Source organism: Electrona antarctica (assembly GCF_951216825.1).
Source record: "Electrona antarctica genome assembly, chromosome: 3".
Lineage (NCBI taxonomy): Eukaryota > Metazoa > Chordata > Actinopteri > Myctophiformes > Myctophidae > Electrona > Electrona antarctica.
In genome coordinates, this window is record NC_136808.1 from 44,897,293 (window position 1) to 44,917,663 (window position 20,371).

The 20,371-nt window shown below is 41.0% G+C and overlaps 2 protein-coding genes across 6 annotated transcripts; both read left to right on the forward strand.

The window, feature by feature from the left end:
• The first annotated feature begins 7 nt into the window (after positions 1-7).
• On the forward strand, positions 8-8,046 carry dcun1d2b (DCN1, defective in cullin neddylation 1, domain containing 2b). 5 transcript variants are annotated; one of them, XR_013789590.1, is made up of 8 exons: positions 8-140; positions 2,319-2,535; positions 3,025-3,193; positions 3,642-3,772; positions 5,817-5,899; positions 6,062-6,158; positions 6,529-7,018; positions 7,681-8,046. XR_013789590.1 is itself a non-coding variant. In XM_079496527.1 (7 exons), the coding sequence occupies exons 1-7, from the start codon at positions 33-35 to the stop codon at positions 6,606-6,608; spliced, it is 885 nt and encodes a 294-aa protein (XP_079352653.1). In that variant the 5' UTR covers positions 8-32; the 3' UTR covers positions 6,609-8,046. The 5 variants fall into 5 exon arrangements, 4 of the variants coding, with proteins under 4 accessions (XP_079352653.1, XP_079352654.1, XP_079352655.1 ...); XM_079496527.1 differs by having other exon boundaries at positions 6,529-8,046; XM_079496528.1 differs by lacking the exon at positions 8-140 and adding an exon at positions 1,329-1,374 and having other exon boundaries at positions 6,529-8,046.
• Positions 8,047-9,961: 1,915 nt separating this feature from the next.
• Positions 9,962-17,631, forward strand: adprhl1 (ADP-ribosylhydrolase like 1). The gene is made up of 7 exons (XM_079496757.1): positions 9,962-10,399; positions 11,802-11,966; positions 12,070-12,195; positions 13,351-13,491; positions 13,950-14,077; positions 15,732-15,864; positions 16,601-17,631. Exons 1-7 carry the CDS (start codon positions 10,186-10,188, stop codon positions 16,768-16,770), a joined length of 1,077 nt encoding a protein of 358 aa, XP_079352883.1. The 5' UTR covers positions 9,962-10,185; the 3' UTR covers positions 16,771-17,631.
• The last annotated feature ends 2,740 nt before the right edge of the window (positions 17,632-20,371 follow it).

Below are 20,371 nucleotides of genomic sequence, written 5' to 3' on the forward strand. Positions count from 1 at the left end.
CCACATAGTTGAAGCCAGACGATCACAACTTCATGCAACCAACTTTCATGTTTAGTTCGACCGACGGCCAATGTTCGCTAGCTCCAGGTCTGTACGTGTTGTGTTCGGGTAAACTGGGTATAGCTACTTCTGTATATCAAGTAAGTAAAAACAACATACTAACTGACCAATGATTGACAGTAATATCATGTTCTCACGAATAATACGCTAAATCAGGCGCATTTTAAATTTCAACTTTGCTTGTTGATCTTTAGCTGTGTCTTTCTTTGCTAGTACAAAAAAAAGAAAAACTCGTCACCAGAGAGCTGTCAGACAGCTGAGTTTACACAGACTCCAATATGACAGCCATTCTGTCGAGCCTTTACTATGGACTGAATACGCCTCGGCGTAAAGTCTCTGGACGGGTCGGACTCGAATGGCGTTTATACAAACAATACATTTTAGTCGGAGTTATCACAAAACAATCGTAAACTATGATCAACCAAAACTCCACTTCCGAAACATAGACAACATAGATAGCTGTTTTGATATGGGAGTTGTAGTTTTTTGTGGATTCCCCGCAGCTCTATTTTAAGTGCTGAAAAAAAAACATAATAATGCTGTAATCATTATCGCGAGATGAATGTCTGCGCCACAGGTGTCTTGAATTGTCCATTAGTGTCCATTGCAAAAAACTTCATGCTTCGACCAACAGCAGTTCACCTCCGATTATTATCAGATCAAGCCTTCATGGTGACACTGACAGATTGATATGCTGTGCTACTACAGCTTCCATAATGTAAACTCTGCATTAATTAATGTGAATTAAGTAAGTGTCAGTAGCACTTTGATAACCAATTAAACCAATGTGCTCTGTTCTCTCAACAACACACACTGTACCCAAAGTACAACCAAAACAAATGTGGCCTCCCTGTAGCATCACAGATTCAATGGGACTACAATTCCCGCGATGCAAAGTGTCTTCTAGTAGCGCAGTGTGTCTCGCGCATGCGCACCGACAGTAATTGGATATCAACTTGGCCAAAACAGAGCAGCGGGTGATAAAATGGTAGGTAAAGATAAAGATGACAAAACCCAGACCAAATTTAAGAACCCAGTTAAACCAGTGCAAAATGGCCACATGAATATGTGTGCGTGACGGGGACACCAAATATGAAGGAGAGCCGTGTGTGTCCTCTGTCAAAATGATGTCTGGTTCACTGTGTCGAATATGAGGGGAAATGGAAGGTCAGTTGTTGGTATTTTGAGCCCGTGGGGCACGTACCTTTCCCTTTTTGGTGTCTGTGCCCTGCCCCTGGACTGTCTATGCTGTGCCGTGCCGGGTTAAGACTGCATAACCTGCCAACTCGCCTCGCTCACACACCCCATGCTCTGGTAAACTGGGTCGCGACAGACTAGCTTGTCTCTGTGAATTGTTTGATCCACAATCCACCACCGCGGGTGGGTCTAGGTCTGGACTGCAATCCTCCACATAGACATTATACAGCTTTGAATTTATAGCACCTATAGATCCGTGTATTTCTGCTGGTAAACAAACTGAATCGTATGTATATGCGCGGGTGGCAAATGCTGTCATGGAATTGTTCTTTGACATAGCGAGCTTTTTTACGATTATAGCTTGTGGGCTTGAGTGCAGAAGTTGTAATAGTAGTGATTACACGTTTTGTTGATTGAAGGAATGTAAACAATAATGGCTTTGACTGATCTTACTACACAGAGTGACACATTTATTACACCTTGTGTCTTTGGAAACATTGGATTACGTGTTGTAGACAGACATTTAATACACATAATGTATATTATTGTTTTAACCACTGTGCTATATATTTCTCTATTGTGTATACTTAGTTGTAATATGTTCATGTTGTCTTGTTGATGTGTTTCTGGCTGTAGTGGAGTTTGTCATACACAGTTGAATTGAGCACATTGTATTCAAATCTAGCTAGCTTGCAATTACATAGTAGGCTATACCACACAGATTCAATTACATAGTAGGCTATACCATACAGATTCAGCTGTCCTGAGGTTGATCAATTACATAGTAGTAGGCTATACCATACAGATTATTACAATTACATAGTAGTAGGCTATACCACACAGATTACATAGTAGTAGGCTATACCATACAGATTACATGGTAGTAGGCTATACCACACAGATTCAGCTGTCCTGAGGTTGATCATAGCAACAAGTTTGCTGTGAAGATGTTTGAAAATATAAAATAAATATATAGAAATATTTTGATCAAAACATCTGAAAGTTTAGAGGCATGTATTGCAATGAATTAATGTGTGCACCCATTGGTTTGTTACTTGCAGCATAAACTGAAGTCATCGCAGAAGGACAAGGTTCGGCAATTCATGTCCTTCACGCAGGCAGGGGAGAGGACAGCCGTGTACTGCCTGACACAGAATGACTGGAAACTAGAAGTTGCCACAGACAACTACTTCCAAAACCCAGACCTCTATTATAAAGAATCCATGAAAACCTCTGTGGATCGCAAGAAGCTGGAGCAGCTCTACAACAGATACAAAGGCAAGCTCTGGTGGCAAACGGAAGCTCGCGTTTCAGAGCTGAGCTCACCTAGCCTGGCTCCAGCCCTTGAATCGCTAGAGCTCACCAACTCTGAAAGACAAATGTAGAGATCATGCAACTTTTTTTGCGTGTACATTTCTTGCACTGTCTGCTAAAACCTAATTTATACTCGTCAAAAAGAAAAACATCTACAGTCGGTTTTGTCTTGTATAGTAGATCTGTTCTTGTTGGCAAGCGACACCAATGCAATACAACGACAGGGTGCCCCAGAGCTCTATACTTGGTCTGCTCCTTTTTTTCTTTCGACACCAAACCTTTTTGCCATAAATAGCAGATAAACAAGCTAACAGCAAGTTGCAATGCGAGGTCCCAATGCATTGCGGTGCGACGCGTTTGTCAACTTGTACATCTGCTATTTTCGGAGAATGTTGGCCCCAGAATAGGGACTCTATGGTTAATCTGATTAACTCACCTCTGGTGTCTTTACAGACCCCCAGGATGAGGGCAAGATAGGCATTGATGGGATCCAGCAGTTCTGCGATGACCTCATCTTGGATCCAGCCAGCATGAGCGTTCTGGTGGTGGCATGGAAGTTTCGAGCTGCCACGCAATGCGAGTTCAGCAGGAAAGAGTTCCTGGATGGCATGGCTGAGCTAGGGTGAGCAGCAAGGGATGTGGTAGCCTTGCAACAAACTCAGTGTTGCATTACAATACTTTATTTTATGACGAATAGTGAAAATGGCTCTACATACAAGCTCACAAACATCACCATGACACAACCAAAATAGGGAAGCCAGTTTGAAAGTGGTTAAAGGTGCTGTTCATTTTTCAGATGTAAACAAAAGGGTAGTGATAACTAAAGGATAGAATGACAGCTTATATTGTATCCTTAAATTGACCAGTTCAATGAACATTTTTAATCAGTAATTTAAAGTGGTTTGTATCAGAAAGATAAAGCCGTGAAGGATCCAGAAGTTGTTTTTTTAACATCAATAGTTGTATATATTCAGCACCATAGTCCATTGCAAATACAATGCAGCATTGGAATTTTGGTAAGTTTGATTTTGTGTTCCACGCTTTGGTGATGTTGTCTGTCTGTTCTCCAGCTGTGACAGTCCAGAGAAACTGAAGGCAATCCTCCCCAGACTAGAGCAAGAACTGAAAGACACAGGGAAGTTTAAGGACTTCTATCAATTCACCTTCAATTTTGCTAAGAATCCAGGCCAGAAGGGCTTAGGTAAGCCTACAAGTAGAATGTGCAAGAAATACCACTGTATTTAATGATAAAGAAAAAAGAAAAGAAAAGAAAGATGAGAAACAATGCTGGTGGTTGCTACAAAAACAAAGTGGTCTTCTTTCCCATCACAATAGAGTGCCAAAGTCCTGACGTCACTCGCTCGTCCCCTCGATTCCCCTGGTTCACGGAAGTAATTTCTCTATGGAGAATAACATGGGCTCATCTTAAAATCGTTTCATATACGCGTTGTGGTCCAAAAATAAACAAGCTGTCTCTGCGTTATTGTCAGGGAGGTGTCTCTGTATCGCTTGCGACAGTCAGTCACTCATATATGATACAGTCTGTTTCTAGTGAAAATGTAGCTAATTCAGTAGCAGTAAAGGTCCCCACACACCGATCGCGTTTTTCGGATTTCTAGCTGCGTTTCTCCATCGGTTTTCCGAAAAACGCGCCCAGTGTGCAACCACCTTAACAATAGTGTTTTCTCTCAGTCCGTTGATTCTTTATATCCATATGAGTGAAGCGGCCTGGATGATTTGTTTATTTTTCAAACACAGTTATTATATGAGGCGATCTAAAATACCCCTATGGGGATTACAATGCAAATAAAAAGTACATGAACCTGTGGATTTGCGCCCTCTTATCGATATTGACGTCAGACTTCGATGCTCTATAGAGTGCAAACTATATTGATGTTGATTTTGTGCTGCTAGGGAGAACTTTGATATGGTAACAAGTTTCATCATGTTGTTTTCTTAACCACAGTATGTCATACGACAAATAGCAAAAATAGCCAAATGAACAATTTGTCCCATTTGCACTTATCCAATTTGCCCAAAATAGGGATGCCAGGGTTGATGTGATTATACTTTACTTAATTTACTTAATTATTTTGTGAGTACACGGATTGGTTAGTAGTTTTACTGGCGTGCCCATAGTATCCATTTTCACAAATATATAACAGGGTGTGTTCACCAGTTATTAAAACATCTTAAAAAGTATTAAATATATTTTGCCACCATTAAACCATTCTGTACGGGAACCCCTTTTGGTGTTTGAAGCATTATGTTGTACTTTAGCTATTGAAAAATAGCAAATCTACTAGCTCATAGAGCGGCACTCGGTGCCGCGCTATGAACTTGCAGGTCTGCTATTTTTGAAAAATATTCAAATCTTTGAATCTATATTCTTTCAGAGTTTCAGTTTTTTAACTAAAATCTTTGCTTCTGGGGGGGTCCCTGGAACAACATATTTTCAGATGGGGGGTCGGCGGCATATTACATATAATTTTTGGGGTCCTTGACATGAAATATTGAGAACCACTGAAAAAATGCATTTTAAAAAGATGTTCTTTTAAATTTTGACATCAGGCCTAAATGGGTTAAGGCCGTAAACAGTATTGGGACAAAAAAAATTGCTTTAAAAAAAGAAAATGTAAATAAGTTAGACCATTTACTTTAAATAGCAAATATATTTTACGTGAGATTTAGCTCATTCATCTTTCCACAAGCAAATTAATGTGACTAATTGTGAATATATCGTACTAGAGGGGTCAACCCACATTGACCCTGCCAGGCGATGGTTAAATAGGCAGGGTATAGTGGATTGTAAGCATTGTTCACCTACCTCGTTGCTTCATAAATAACATGCACCCCCGCCAGAGCATTTACACATGGAGTACAATAAATGTTTGCCACATTTCCTCTATCACGGCATCTTTAGGGATCTTTTTGGGAACTCTGACAGATAAATTAAATGACTTACTCACAAATGCTCTTTTGTATAATTATTAATTAGCTCTTGTATCAGTATGAATAGAAATACTGTAGTTTGTGACAGATTGTAACAGGAAGAAATGAGAGCGAAGGATGGAAGGGGACTTGGGATAAACGGACGAAGGAAACATTGCAAAGCTGATTCAATATCTACAGATCAAAATGTGTCATAACTTTCCACTCACAGTGGTAATTAAGAACGTTTTAAAAAGTCTTAAATGTACATTACTGATACCTCGTTGTGGTTTGCTACTCTCCATACTGCATAGACCTGGAGATGGCGGTTGCTTACTGGAATCTGGTTCTTACTGGTCGCTTCAAGTTCTTAGACCTCTGGAATCGCTTTCTACTGGTAAGTGTGGGTCCCAGAACAGTTTTGAGTGTTTAATTGTGTACAGAGATTGAAAACAAATGTTATTGTATGTTATTGTATCTGGATATGAATTTGAATGACAGTTCTTCAGGTTAACTCTGTTGAACTCTGTTAAACTGCTGTGCTGTTACTGTATATTAGGAACATCACAAGCGATCAATTCCTAAGGACACCTGGAACCTGCTTCTGGACTTCGGCAATATGATAGCCGATGACATGTCAAACTACGACGAGGAAGGTGAGCTCATTCAGCTCCCGTGGAAACAGTTTGAGTGTATAATTTATTAATTCCATGATGAATCCTTATCATGATCGCAGGTCCAGATATCTCACATATACTGGTACTTCTGCAATGGTTGTGCTGTTTTCTATTTAGCTGTTTTGTTTCTCTGCTGCATTTACTGCAGTTTAGCCATATAGTATTGTATTATTGCCAATGATAGTGAATATAAGGAGAAAATATTCTAATGTGTTCTGCTACCGTGCCAGCAGAGGGCATCTGCTTCATTCTTAACTACTACATCACAGGGAAGTTTATTTGAATGAACTTGGCTATTGCATTAAAATCACTTGTAACTGAGAACTGACCTTATTTTGTCTCTCCATAGGGGCATGGCCTGTCCTCATAGACGACTTTGTAGAGTTTGCTCGGCCAATTGTGACGGGGACGAAGCGCAAAACCATATAGTGCTGCCCTGGCTCCAAGCAAGGGGTGCAAGTTTTTGTGTTTATCCCATTTTTTTGACTGAGGATTTTTTATACACATGAGCCAAAAAGAGACTACTCGTCAATAAGCCTTTCTGCAGGCTGTCTGTGAGACTGTTCTGCCAGTTGAATGAGAGACCATGTTTGGGGAGTGACCTGGGACGGCCCGCTCAGAAAGACAAACGAGAGAGGGAAAACGACAGCAAGTGTTTGCTTTGGGTTTTTTGTTTGCTACAATTTGACTGCTAGGGCGTCTGCAGGATTCCTCGCCGATGAGAACCGCTTCTCTGGACTTGGCTCACTTAAGTGTCCCCTCTTCCTCCAGGGCCACACCCTGGTCTGGTGGAAAGGGACAACAGCAGAAATGTGTTTTCTGCAGATGCAGATGATGAGGTGTGTGACAGTAGGATGTGGCCTCCTGTTTTGCCAATTATGAATTGAATAAGGTGTTAAATTCTGCATGTTTTTGTTTCCACCTGCATTAAGCTGTGCCATGGAAGATTAGGACGGGGGGGGGGAAACTACATTATTTTCACTGAGATTAAGAGGGGGGTGTAACAGCTAAACACAATCACATTTCAGAGCAGAAAAGAATGCTTGTTTGGTGTGTGTGTGTGTGTATGTGTGTGTGTGTGTGTGTGTGTGTGTGTGCGCGCGGGTGTGTGTGGCCGTGTGTTTGTGCGAAAACTTCTGCCTCTATAATCTAACATTTAAGAAAAGGAAAATAATCTCATTTGGTTTTATTGTAAAGTGAAAAAGGTCAGAATTGAATAATCCACACTGATTAATGGTGTAAAAGTTCAGATCCACTTTTCATATCAGATTGAGAATTGGAAAGAGCAGCATGCTTTTTGAGCTCAACACCAGCAGATACACTATTGTTACAGTTGTACGATACTGTACCCATAGGATTATAGAAATAGAGCTTTAGAAGAATGAATATATGAAAAATTAAGAAAACATTTATATCCACGATGAGAAGTATTTGAGAAGCATTTATAAAATCTCTGCGTTTGTCCATTTTTTCCCCCTTTTTTTTGTTTTTTTGTTTGCAGTGTGTAAACTGTTGTACACACACAAGGAGAAACTGACCGGCACATTGACTGTTTTTCTACTCATATCCAGGTGATGACTTGTCTTGTACTTGCCAACTCTACCAACTGCACTGATTGACACTTTTTACGTTGTATCTTTTACCAGGTAGCACTGCACATATCTACATAGCTCTTCAGTTTACGTGACAGTAGTATCACTTACATTGTACACTTTTGTAAAACGAACGCCTACATCCCAGTTTGCTGTTGTAGGAATTTTAACTTGTTTTTACACTGTTCGATAACTGTTGCTATTAACCTATTAGCAACTAAAATCCACATAGTGTTTTAGATAGTCAGGTGACAGTGGTATGTGATTTGACCATTTCACTACTCCAAACATCGAAAACTTCAATTTAAACACTTGGACACCTCCGTATGCTAAATACATTCACTCTTGGCTAAACGCGTGTTACATAAAATAGAACTCAGGTACCAGTAGTTCTCTCTTCCTCAGCATCAGTGGAAGCCAGAAGTCTAGCTTGTTTACTTTGTCAGTGTTTGCTATGTTCTCTGTGCTGAACACCACCCAGCCACACTGAGGTTTGCCTGCTACTAGTTTAATTGGAGCAACTGTGTTGTGGTTTAGGGCAGGGCCCATTGAAAGTACTGTATACTGTACATGCCTGTCTTTGAGTGACAAGCCTTTCAATAGTTTGGGGTTAGACAGAGAGCATTAGCCTTGATTTTCATCAGGTCAAGATAAGTATGTTAAAGTTCTCAAATTTGATCCTGCCTAAATCTTAATCAGAGTAGTACCATAGATACTAAAGGTTTGGTAAAGGGAGGTGGGATGGTAATTCAAATAATTATGCCTGCTTACACCAGATATGGTGTATTTAGACCAGTTCTATCATGGCTTTTAACCACATTCAACCAGGCTAAAAGTTTCAAAATAAATATTTTTGATTCTACTAATACAATAGGCAACAAGATGCGCTTTGATTCCACTTAGATGTTTTTGGATATGTTGCAACATAACTGTCATATTGGGTACAATTGGATCAGTCTAGATGGCAATATAAAACCTTTTCCCGGCCTATTCACATGTATTTGGCTAATGACTGGAGATCATTGTGGCTTTGAACAATGCAAAAGAGACACCTTCATTGTCCTAAAATGGTACATGTGGTACGTTTTCTTTTAGTTGTCAAATGTGTTGTCAACTGTGTTTGTAGTCATGATCAGCTCATTTTTCTCAAAACAGTATTATTTATGCTGGTAATAAAAAAAATATATATTGACAGCATATTGTCTTTTGTCATACATACAAATTTATATGGGGGCAGAAATAAAGCATGTTTTATGACCATTTACTAAGTATGTCATTTACCCTGACAAGAAATGTATCCTTTGTCAGAAACGTTGGTTTATAGAGAAAAAAATGAAAGTGTTTATTGAGGGGCCAACCCAGTCCAATTTTCGGCTTTCGGAAATTATGTCATATTGCAGCCAAGTCTATGGACATTTGTCTTCCATGTTTGTTTACACACTTTTGTCTTCAATGTTTGTTTACACACTTTTGTCTTCAATGTTTGTTTACACAAACACTAAAAAGAAAACGACACGCTGCACCCCACGTGACGTCAAGTGGCAGCCAAGTCTATGAACTTTAATGTTTGTTTGAAGCACTTTAAACAGACATAAGGACAGAACATATTCACATGGTGTCCATGTTGGCATTTTTGCATTGAAAAAGCACGGTGGCATTCCATTAACTTAATGGCAAGATGGCCACTGCAGTGTGAATATGGTCCCTGTATAAATATAGGAAAAAGAAGAAATGGCAAGGGTGAGGGCGACTGTAGTGAGGGTCATGCAGAGATGATGCTCCATTCTTATCCTCTCCCTGTGGGGTGAGGGGTGTAAACAAGGCCCAGGACCAGCTGACAGACATGAAATCCAGTATAATAGTCCATTACCATCTCTGACCCCCAGACCAATCTATCAAGCCCACCCACTCCCTTACTGCCTACATGATATCACCATGGCTTGTAGGCCATGGAGCCATGGGGATTGCCTTTTAAGGTGCCACCTGATTACAGTTGAGCCCACTGCCGCCCAACACAAAGAAGCTATGGTTGATAAAGGCGTGTGCATGTGTGTGTGTGCACGCGCATGCCTACCCTCGGGACAGATGGTGTGTTTGTCTGTGATAGAGATAGACTGGTGAGAGACATGATAAGGAACTAGAAGAGAGATTTAGTGGCGTGTACAGTTGAAGACAACGCATTCTGCAGAACTCTTTGAGCATGTGTGGTGGCTGGGTGAAATCCTTGGGAATCTGTCGGGTGAGAGAGATTCCTTTGTGGAAATAGGGCCCATCAGAAGCTTAGTTGAACTTGTGGAAGAAAGAATTTGATCCAAGCTGTCCAGTTGGCAGTGGCTGCCAATCTGTAATGGACTTCTAACCAGTGCAGTTTGTGTGTAAGAGGGACCACAGAAGTTTTAAAGGCATCAAGCATCATGGAGAAGTTCCAAGCAGCAATGGTTCTGGGTGCTGTGGGTGATGCCTTGGGGTACAGAAAGGGTCGTTGGGAAAGCTGCACATCAGGGCGTCAAATCCAAGAAGAGCTAGCCACTCTGGGGGGGCTGGAGAAGTTGAGGTTGGACGCAGATAACTGGCCCTTGAGTGATTCAGTGTTGATGCATATGACCACAGCAGCAGCACTTATAACAGGTAGGTGAGCATTGGATGGACAATTGTATGGGTGATTTATTATTTGTTCGTAATTGGAGAATTTGATTCAACTCGGTTTTATGCCACACTGTAGATTGTCAGCTGATATGCCACATCAGAATCTGTTTTGTTTGTTTTATAGATCACACATTGTATAATAAGCTAAAAGACATGTCTTTTATCTTATTTGACTAGTTTCTATTATCTATTCATTCATATCTTCTGGACTAACCCCACCTGTTCAGATCCACCTTTACTCTTTTTGAAATATACAGACCACCTGAAAAACGTTCCATATAGACCATGAATGTTGATAATCACTTCACAATATTCTTTAAGATACATCCTACTGACATGCCTTAATCCAAACATAAATAATCCATCAAATGTGATTGTCATTGCATTGTTTCAGAATTTCATCACAGGTTTGTCACAGACTGGATGGGAGGTGCTGAGAGAATAGTCCAAAATAGAATGTTCTGGGAAAGCCCATGATCCTCATCTCTTCCCCTGCCGAACAATAGCTGGTCAGAGACATCAATGATCCTCCATGATCCTCCTTCCATGACCCTTCCATGATCCATCAGGATCATGTTGCATACAGTTCAAAGCCAGTGACAGCAGTTCAAGTGAAAGGCTGAATGACATCTTTTGAGATTAGGTCACTTGATTAGGCCGCCTTCCAATACACAGTGGAGAAACATGCAACATGCAACATTCCATGCAACAATTGTATTATACACCTGAATACAAAATTCTTGATTGATGTCTCACCCTAAACATAAAAAGGAGAAAAAAAATAACCTGACCAACCTTTTGTACAAAATAAGATGTAATATGTTCCCTCTTTACACATTGATCATGTCTGTCTCTGCTCCCTTTACTAGTCGACGGTACCCTAATCCAGGCCGTGAAAGCCATCTCTTGCTGATTGATTGATTGGTTGGTTGAAGTTTTTATTTCACAGTATGCAGAATGGGTACATTAAAACGAAAGTACAGGTCAATACAAAAACTGCTACTTGAGGATAGAACCATAACGAGCACAAAGACTTGTTTACTACTAAATTAGAAGGAATGCTCTGTGACTGTGTCACCCACACATACAACCAAAGTGCTGTGTCCGCTGGTGGATCCCGGTGGACCCCCCTAATGTGTGGAAACATATACTCACCAATCCTGCAGGCATACTTGGCCTAATCTGCAGCCCAGCAAGCTGAATCTAAATTTAGCTCATCATGCATGCCAAACATGAGTGACTCAGTTACTGTGTGTGTGTGTGTGTGTGTGTGTGTGTGTGTGTGTGTGTGTGTGTGTGTGTGTGTGTGTGTGTGTGTGTGCGCGTGCGTGCGTGCGTGCGTGCGTGCGTGCGTGCGTGCGTGCGTGCACGTGTGTGGGGCCAGACTATTGGAGCTTAGAGGACCTCTATCGGGAGCTTGTGCGTGTCTATGTGGAAGCTATGGTGTCACTTCAGGGGCGCGCTCCTGATCCTGCCACCACTGAGGGCTGCGCCCACCTCAAACCACACAACTTCCTGCTGGCCTGGCACACACCCTTCAATGAAAAAGGTGTGTTTTTATCTGGTTAAATTTTTATGACAATATAACATTTTATGAGCATAAACGTAACATGGATGACTGCATGTGTACACATCTGTGTCTTGGTGTCCAGGCTCTGGCTTTGGTGCAGCTACCAAAGCCATGTGTGTGGGTATGAGGTACTGGCAGCCTGGGAGATTGGAGACTTTGGTGGAGGTCAGCATTGAGGCAGGCAGGATGACCCACAACCACCCCACAGGTTGGCACATATTAACCACTTAATCCCTATTTTATACATGGCAAAAATAGTAAATAGTCGTATCTCACACAGAGGCCAGGGAGGAGTACAGTACAGTACAGTACAGTACAGTACAGTACAGTACAGTACAGTACAGTACAGTACAGTACAGTACAGTACAGTACAGTACAGTACAGTACAGTACAGTACAGTACCACTCACTTCAGAGTCATACAGGTCTGATTCTTCTTTCATTTTCGTTTTGTTTCTTTTCTTTTGTTTTCTTCTTTATTTTTTTTTATTTTTTTTACCTATGACAAGATTTCAAGATTCAAGAGGCTCACTCATCCAGATACAAGCAGCAAAATGTTGGTGTGGCACGCTCCACAAAACCGTGATAACAACAGTACAACAAGATAATACTGTATGTAATGAAGAGAAGAATAAAGATGCAGAAATAAATAGGGATGCTCGGTTGAAAGTTGTTAACAATCACTTCACATGATCCTGATGAAGGCAAAACATATACTGGAGATGAGATGATATCCATTATACTATGTATAACATATATAATATGTTACTTGGCGTTGGAAGTGAGTGGTCTGCATCTTTTTATATTCCTCTGAGCGATGACCTTCACCTTTCCCCCCCTAAGATAAACAAAAGTCTGCATATCGACATACCTTTTTCCACATATTGACCATATTCACCACTGTACCCTTATGACGTAACTCGGGAGGTGGGGACTCCCAGTCCATTAAGCAATAATGGACTGGGTTATGGAGTGCGGTTTCCAGCTCAGGAAAATAAGCTGGAAACCACACCTTGTTGGACATTTGTCTTTACATACATACATTTTGTATGACCATATTCATACAGGAGCCATTTGCTTGTACAATGTCAGAGCACATACATGTAGTTCCTTAACCCAACCCCTGAGCATGACGTTAGAGCAAAATGGCTGTTGTGTGGTAATAATAACCATGTCTTTTCTTGAACCAACATTTCACTGCACATACCTGTATGAGTAAAGGACAAATACAAATAAAATGATTATACTCCAGTAGTGCTATATATATCCGACTCAGTAAATTCAGGCAAACCATGGGTTTAAAGTCTCTCTAGGCAATGTTGTCATAGTGATAAGAGCTGGGTATACCTGTATCTTGGCTTCAGGCTTCCTGGGCTCCATGACCACTGCGCTGTTCGCATCCTATGCTATCCAGGGGAAGCCCCCTGTGACCTGGGGCCGTGACCTTATGAAGGTCATCCCAAAGGCAGAGGAGTACTGCAGGAAGACCATCCGGCACATGGCAGGTCAGAGTGCATACAGTATGTGTATGTACAGTATGTGTGTGGACTGCACATTGGTGTCCAAAATTGACCAATTTGACTGATCAAATCAGTTGTTTGAAACCTTTCAAAATGATTTTCTGAACAGTATAGATGATTTTGGTATCACGGTCCAATAATTTGCAATATGTTCTCATACAGAAGAATATTTAATATTTTTCAAAATAACCACAAAAATATGAAATGTACTATGATTAAAATATATTGGAAATATTATATTTTGAGTGCCCAAATATAATTACAAGCTGAAGAGCTCGGTGCTCAACAGGGAAAACTTGATTTATCTTTGTACAGTATACAAAGATAAATGCCAGTCTCTGCTGGTCAGATAGGAAGACGCAAAAATAATGTCAATATTTCATATACTATGTCATTTATTAGAAAACCAATATTCAAATGTGTAACTGTGTGTTGTTTTGTAGAATATCAGGAAAATTGGTTCTACTTTGAGGCCAAGTGGCAGTTTTACCTGGAAGAGCGAGGGATAGAGGAGGAAGGACAGAACAAAGCCCTGTTCCCTGATCGCTACGATGCTGAGGAGACAGACAAGGTAACGCCTAACCCATTTAGGCCTGACGTCGAAATTAAAAAAATGCCTCATGTTTCTGTATATGTGGTGCTCAATATTTCATGTCAAAGACCCCCAAAATGATATGTATTTGGCCGCCGACCCCCATCTGAAAATATGTTGTTCCAGGAACCCCTCAGAAGCAAAGATTTGAGTTAAAAACGAAAGAATATATATTCAAAGACTTTTTCAAGATTTTTCAAAAATAGCAGACCTACGCTATGAGCTTGTAGATCTGCTATTTTTCAAAAGCTAAATTATAATTATAATGTTTAAAACACCAAATGGGGTTCCCGCCCAAAATGGGTTTTAAACCAGGGTTTCCCAAACCTTTCCATGGCAAGGTCTACCAAATAGGAATAGCCATAGATCTTGCCATGATCTACAAGCCAGGCTGTGATTCATTGTGAGCTTGTAGATCAGACCCCCCCCCCCTTTTTTGTTGAGGGGCGCTATATACAGGTTTGTTTTTAGTTCAATGTTTGTTTTAAAAACACCATTGACAATGAAGGGAAAATGTACGTCATCTTGTCCCCTAACACAAACCAGAATTTAATGTTTGTGTTGGTACCGTTTGGTTTACATCACCATTACATCAGCTTATCAACAGGAGTTAGACTTTAATATATTAGCGCCCCTCACTTCATACGGGTGTGATTTCTTATAGCATAATGGCATGCACATGAACTGAATTTGAAATGATTTTCAAAATAGTAAAAGATGCCAAAAAAGGGTTTTGATTGATTGATTGAAGAATTTATTAACAGTTTGCAGAATTACAGTACATTTCAAGCACAAACTCAATACAAAGGCTGTTAACTGTGAGTGGACGACCCAATTAAGCATTACACTTGTTTCCAATAGGGTCCACCATGTTCAAATCATCAAAACATTTAGAGACGTACAAATAGACACTTCTATAGACAGAACAGGAATTCATCATAAAGGAGGTAAAAAGGGAAAAGAAACATATACAGTGAGGGAAAAAAAAGGTGTGGGCGGTGGGGGGGATTCACGTTCAGCTCCGTTAATTTGTTTGTTTTCCTTGGAGGAGCTGCGTTGGGTCCCCAAGTCGGCTCCGTGGCCGTACCTTGAGTTGGCTGTGTGACCGTGACCGTCTCTTGTGTTGTCCTTGTTGTCCTTGGGTATAAGATAGGGCCCGCACTTAATCTTAAAGGAGCCATTTGATTAAACACTCTCAGAGTTACAAAATTATACATTATCAGGATTGTACTGTGTGCAGGGCAAAATAACATAATAGTAGAGGTCCCATCCGTGCAGTCTGAACTGGGAAAATCAGCTTTTTGCTTCGATGCCCCTACTACATGGAACACTTTACAGCAAACACTGAAAATTGGTACCCCAATATCATATGATCAATTTAATAACCTGCTTCTGAACCTCCCTACCTCAATATGTAACTGTTTTTAACTTATGTTTTGTTTCACTGTCTGTATATTATGTCTCTATGCCTTACGTGAAGATTTGATTTGTGTTTTATACATGTCTTAAATTGTTTTATATGTGATCTCGTCAGCATTGAAAATGAGGGAGAACCTCAATGCTCTTTTCGAGAATAAATAAAGGTTTCAATCAATAATACTAATGTAAAATTAACGCATTCCTGAACATGCAGATGTATAAACGCTGGAGCTCTGAAGGGCGCCCCGGCCGTAGGGGACACGATGCCCCCATGATCGCCTATGATGCCCTTCTGGCAGCGGGAAGCGACTGGACAGAACTCTGCCGGCGGGCCGTGTTTCATGGAGGTAGCAGCATCCAACTACTTCAAAACACATACAATCAGTGGTGGAAAGTAACTAGTACATTTAGTACAAGTACATTTACTCAAGTAAAAAAAAAGGTAAATGGTGCATTTATATAGCGCCTTTATCCAAGGCGCTTTACATAGATCAAGGACACTTCAACACTAACTCTGGGGGAGCCCGGGTTCGAGCTGGCAACCTTGCGGTTACCATCCAGCGGTTACCATCCAGCCACTCTACCCCTGAGCCACCACTGCCCCAAGTACTACTTAAGTAAAATTTTGAGGTACTTCTACTTTACTGAAGTATTTCCAAATTTGTATACTTTTACTAGAGGAAAATATTGTATTTTTTACTCCACTACAATTATTTGAAAACTTTAGTTACTAGTTACTTTGTAGATTTTGATTATTATTACAAAACATACATTAACCTCTGAACATTTGAAAATATTGTCAAAATATTTTTTAGCCACTCCTATACGCAGCAATGTGTGTCCCTCTGTATGTCTGTATCTAAGCACGGAAATACTGTTTTTTTTCACCACCAAGTGTCACTGTTGCGCAGCCCAACACACGTACACGTACAGTACCGCACCACTCAGTTCAGATGGGTCTGATTTTCTAAATACCTTTGTACTTTTACTTGTAACAGTACTTTTCCCCCACCACTGCATAAAAGTCATCACACTCCGAGTCCCTGCTGACTGAGCCCTCCACAACTCATTGTGTTGTTCCAGGTGCGGGTGAGGCCACAGGCCTGATAGCAGGTTGTCTGTACGGCCTCCTATACGGCATTAGCCAGGTTCCCAGCGGCCTGTACCAGGATTTAGACCGACGGCAGCGGCTGGAGGAGCTGGGAGCTGCACTCCACAAGGCATCATCTGCAGAGAAGTGCACAGAGAAGTAACCTGCTCTACACTGGTGTGACACAGAGGACCTATGGCTGCTTACCTCTGTCCCATACTGTCCCCTAGTGCACCGTAGTGGTATCTGAATAGCCTCAAGTGGTTTCTTTCCTCTCTTCTTTTCTCCCCCTGTCCCCCTGCTTACTCCATGCTGTAAAGGTGCTCTATTGAGGTGTGTGTGTGTGTGTGTGTGTGTGTGTGTGTGTGTGTGTGTGTGTGTGTGTGTGTGTGTGTGTGTGTGTGTGTGTGTGTGTGTGTGTGTGTGTGTGTGTGTGTGTGTGTGTGTGTGTGTGTGTGTGTGTGTTTTTATCTATATAATCTATGTAACAGTAATTGTGTTTTTCTGACACCTGCTAATATGACATTTTAGGAGATTAGTGGGTAGAATTGGTGGGAATCCTGGTTGTTTTGAAAGTAGCTACCCCCTAATAACCCCATTCCCTGACCACTCAAAAACTAACCTGTATTAACCTTTACATTCAAACTAGCTACGTATTGTTTGTTTGATGCAATGAAAATCAACATCAAATTTCAATTATCTCTGGGTTTTGCGCAAACTATTGTGCACAACCTAGATTATTTAATCAAACCTTTAATATTTTTCAGATTTGTATAGCAATAGGCCTATACATAATTATTAACTGAACCTCAGGTGATCTATAAAAGCCATACTTTTTACGTGGTTGATTGCTGTGTATTGATAGTATTTTTTTTGATTATTTTAACTTGTATTTTTCAATGTATGCAATAATGAAGTGTGGCATTTCCGTAAATGTGATCAGTTGCCATTATCTGTGTGATTATATCCTTATGTGTGTGGTAAATTCACCATAACGTGGTGGTTATTAAATCTGTTGTGAGATTAAAATGGACTCCATTACACCACTCCTGAATAACTCTTATTTTACTAAATGTCTAGACTATTTCTTGTCTCTTCTTTTACCCAACCCACCCTGCTATTGCCTAATCATATTTAACAGCTACTACACTGCTAAATTAGTTAATTTCAAGTTTAGTTACTTTCTATACTACACCGACTAAAATTCACTTAAAAAATAATAAAATCACACCCGTGTGAAGTGAGGGGCGCTCTAATCAATAATTGACCTCATACCAACCTTGAAACATACCTTGGTTACGTCACCAAGAATGGTGGTGCCAAATTGGCCAAGGGTTTCCACCGACATACCGACAAACATACTGACAGCCGATTTGCTCAGACACATATGACGTAAATTATCCATTCTTTGTCAATGGCAGTTAATGTTTGTGTTAAGACAGAATCTACACTATAGCTGTTTATAGGAGGGGCTAGCGCCCCTCAAAAATAATATAGAAGTTGAGCACAGCTTAACTTTTTCAAAAAGGTACTTGACCCCACACACAATCTGTAAATCCTTCCTATACTTGGTTAGATGCATATGAGGATTTAGTTGTGTGTATCCTTTATTCTCCACAGATTGGGTTCCAAGCAAAATAAAATCAGCCCTGATTCCAGCATGCTGAAGAAGTTGGTCAGAGACCGGAGCTGTCGCCCAGAGCTCCGAGGTATTCTAGAGAGCTTACTACACTACATAACTCCGAACTTTGCCAACCACACTGGCACGAATGGAATCTTGGAAACCCCAGTGGCAGTTTCAACACCCGAGAGGAACATGAGAAACAAGACTGAGGCTCCAACTAAACAAACTCAACTAAAGTCAAATTCCAGGTTCACTGATGCACAAAAAATGACAGAACACAAGAGAGGAGGGAAGTGTTCTAGCAAATTTCAGAAGCATGGAGTAGATAAAATAGTAGATGACAAAGCACCACGACGGCTCACTTCATTCCAACTCCTCCAATCCAAATTCATGAGATCCACACCCAAACCACCAATGACCAACCAACGCGATGTGGGAGCTCTGGCTTCAAGAGGAAGAGGGGGGGGCTGTTGCCTCCAAATTCAAAACAAAGAGACTGCTTTGGACAATAGCATCCATCCAGGAGGTCAAGGGCTGAAGAGAGGAGGCAGTGTGAAAAATATAGTTGCAAAGTTTGCTATGGCTGAGCAGAAAGAAAGGGGAGTGAATGTACTGGGGCAACAGTCCATCAAGCCTAGACAGATTGGAAAAGGGCCTCTGCTATCGTCATTAATGGAGAAGTTTGAAACCATGGCAACCATCTATAAAGGAGGTGACTTGAGATGTTCCAATGAAAGGCCTTTGGGAGGAGTGAAGGTTTCAAGTAATATCAAGAAGATTATTAGTTGTTGTGGAAAAGAGCAACAGCAGGAGAAATGTCAAACCGTCTATTCACCAAGACAACTGAAGCAGGTGAAGATGACATCTGCTGGACTACAGCTCAAAGAAAACGATTCAACCACAGATAGAGATAAACAGAGACCGGAGCAATGTGGCAATGTTACAGTTGCAGATCAAACTGTGCACAGACCAAGGCAACCGAAGCAGGTCAGGATGACATATGCTGGGCTAAAGCTGATAAGAAATGATTCAGCTACAGATGGAGATAAACAAAGTCCAGAGCAAACCAACAATGTTACAGTTTCAGATCAAACTGCCCACGCACGAAGACAATCGAAGCAGGTGAAAATGAGATCTGCTGAACAAACCCTGATAAGAAATGATTCAACGACAGACAGAGAACCACAAAGACCAGAGCAGCAAAATGTCCATGGACAAAAACAGTTGAAGCAGATTAAATTTAGAGCTGGTGGACAACAGTTAAGATATGATTCAAACACAGATGGACAACAAACACCAGAACAGCAAGTTAGAATTTCAGTTTCAGGCCAAATTATTCATGAAAGAAAATCTAAATCTGTTGAACAACAGCTAAAAGGAAATAATTCCACCACAGAAGGGAAAGTACAAAGAGAAGAGCAGCCAATTAGTGTTACATTTTCAGCAGGAGAAAATGTAACACAAAGAGAACCAAATCAATTGCCAGCTAAGCAAGTAATGGACCAGCTGGCTTCAGATCGAATTTTGAAATATGCGAATCTGCAGCAACTTCTCCATTCGATATCTGTTGTAGAGTGGTCACTCCCAGAGCCTCAAAGACTTACACCTCAGGTGGAGACCTCAGTGAAGTGGCATGAGGCCATTTCTCTTCCTTGTCCTTCTGTGTGGAACTTAGAATGTGTTGAATCCTCTCCTGAGCAATATTTAGTGAAACTCAAACCCAGGACCACAGAAAGCCCCCTATCTCTACATCCAGAAAAGATATCCACCCAGTCAAAGGAAGCTCCTGATGTGGTTGCAAGATACTCTAACAATGAGACAAGTACATGTGGACCTTCTAATAGTACTAGTGATGGGAATGGTACTCTCAAACTCCCAAATAAGGGGCTTTGTCTGTACACAGCTCAAACCTCTGTATTAGACAGGGTGGCGAGACAGCTAGATGCATCCCAAGTTCATATCACTGCAACAGGACTGCCTAAGTACCTGATTCCACGTCCTGATCAGGCCAGCTCCTCCCCTCTTACGGAACCACAACCACACCCTGGATATATGACCCTTGCCGTTACCATGTGTCCTTCATCTTCTGATAATGATCTGACTGACCTCAATGCTGGAACAGCGACATTAGAGTATTTTA

Bases quoted from the DNA above. Each gene is read 5' to 3' on its own strand.
- dcun1d2b (XM_079496527.1), top strand. From the start codon at position 33: ATGCAACCAACTTTCATGTTTAGTTCGACCGACGGCCAATGTTCGCTA. The intron at 5,900-6,061 runs GTAAGTGTGGGT...ACTGTATATTAG, and splicing joins TCTGGAATCGCTTTCTACTG to GAACATCACAAGCGATCAAT. The intron at 6,159-6,528 runs GTGAGCTCATTC...GTCTCTCCATAG, and splicing joins GTCAAACTACGACGAGGAAG to GGGCATGGCCTGTCCTCATA.
- adprhl1 (XM_079496757.1), top strand. From the start codon at position 10,186: ATGGAGAAGTTCCAAGCAGCAATGGTTCTGGGTGCTGTGGGTGATGCC. The intron at 11,967-12,069 runs GTGTGTTTTTAT...CTTGGTGTCCAG, and splicing joins CACACCCTTCAATGAAAAAG to GCTCTGGCTTTGGTGCAGCT. The intron at 14,078-15,731 runs GTAACGCCTAAC...CTGAACATGCAG, and splicing joins ATGCTGAGGAGACAGACAAG to ATGTATAAACGCTGGAGCTC.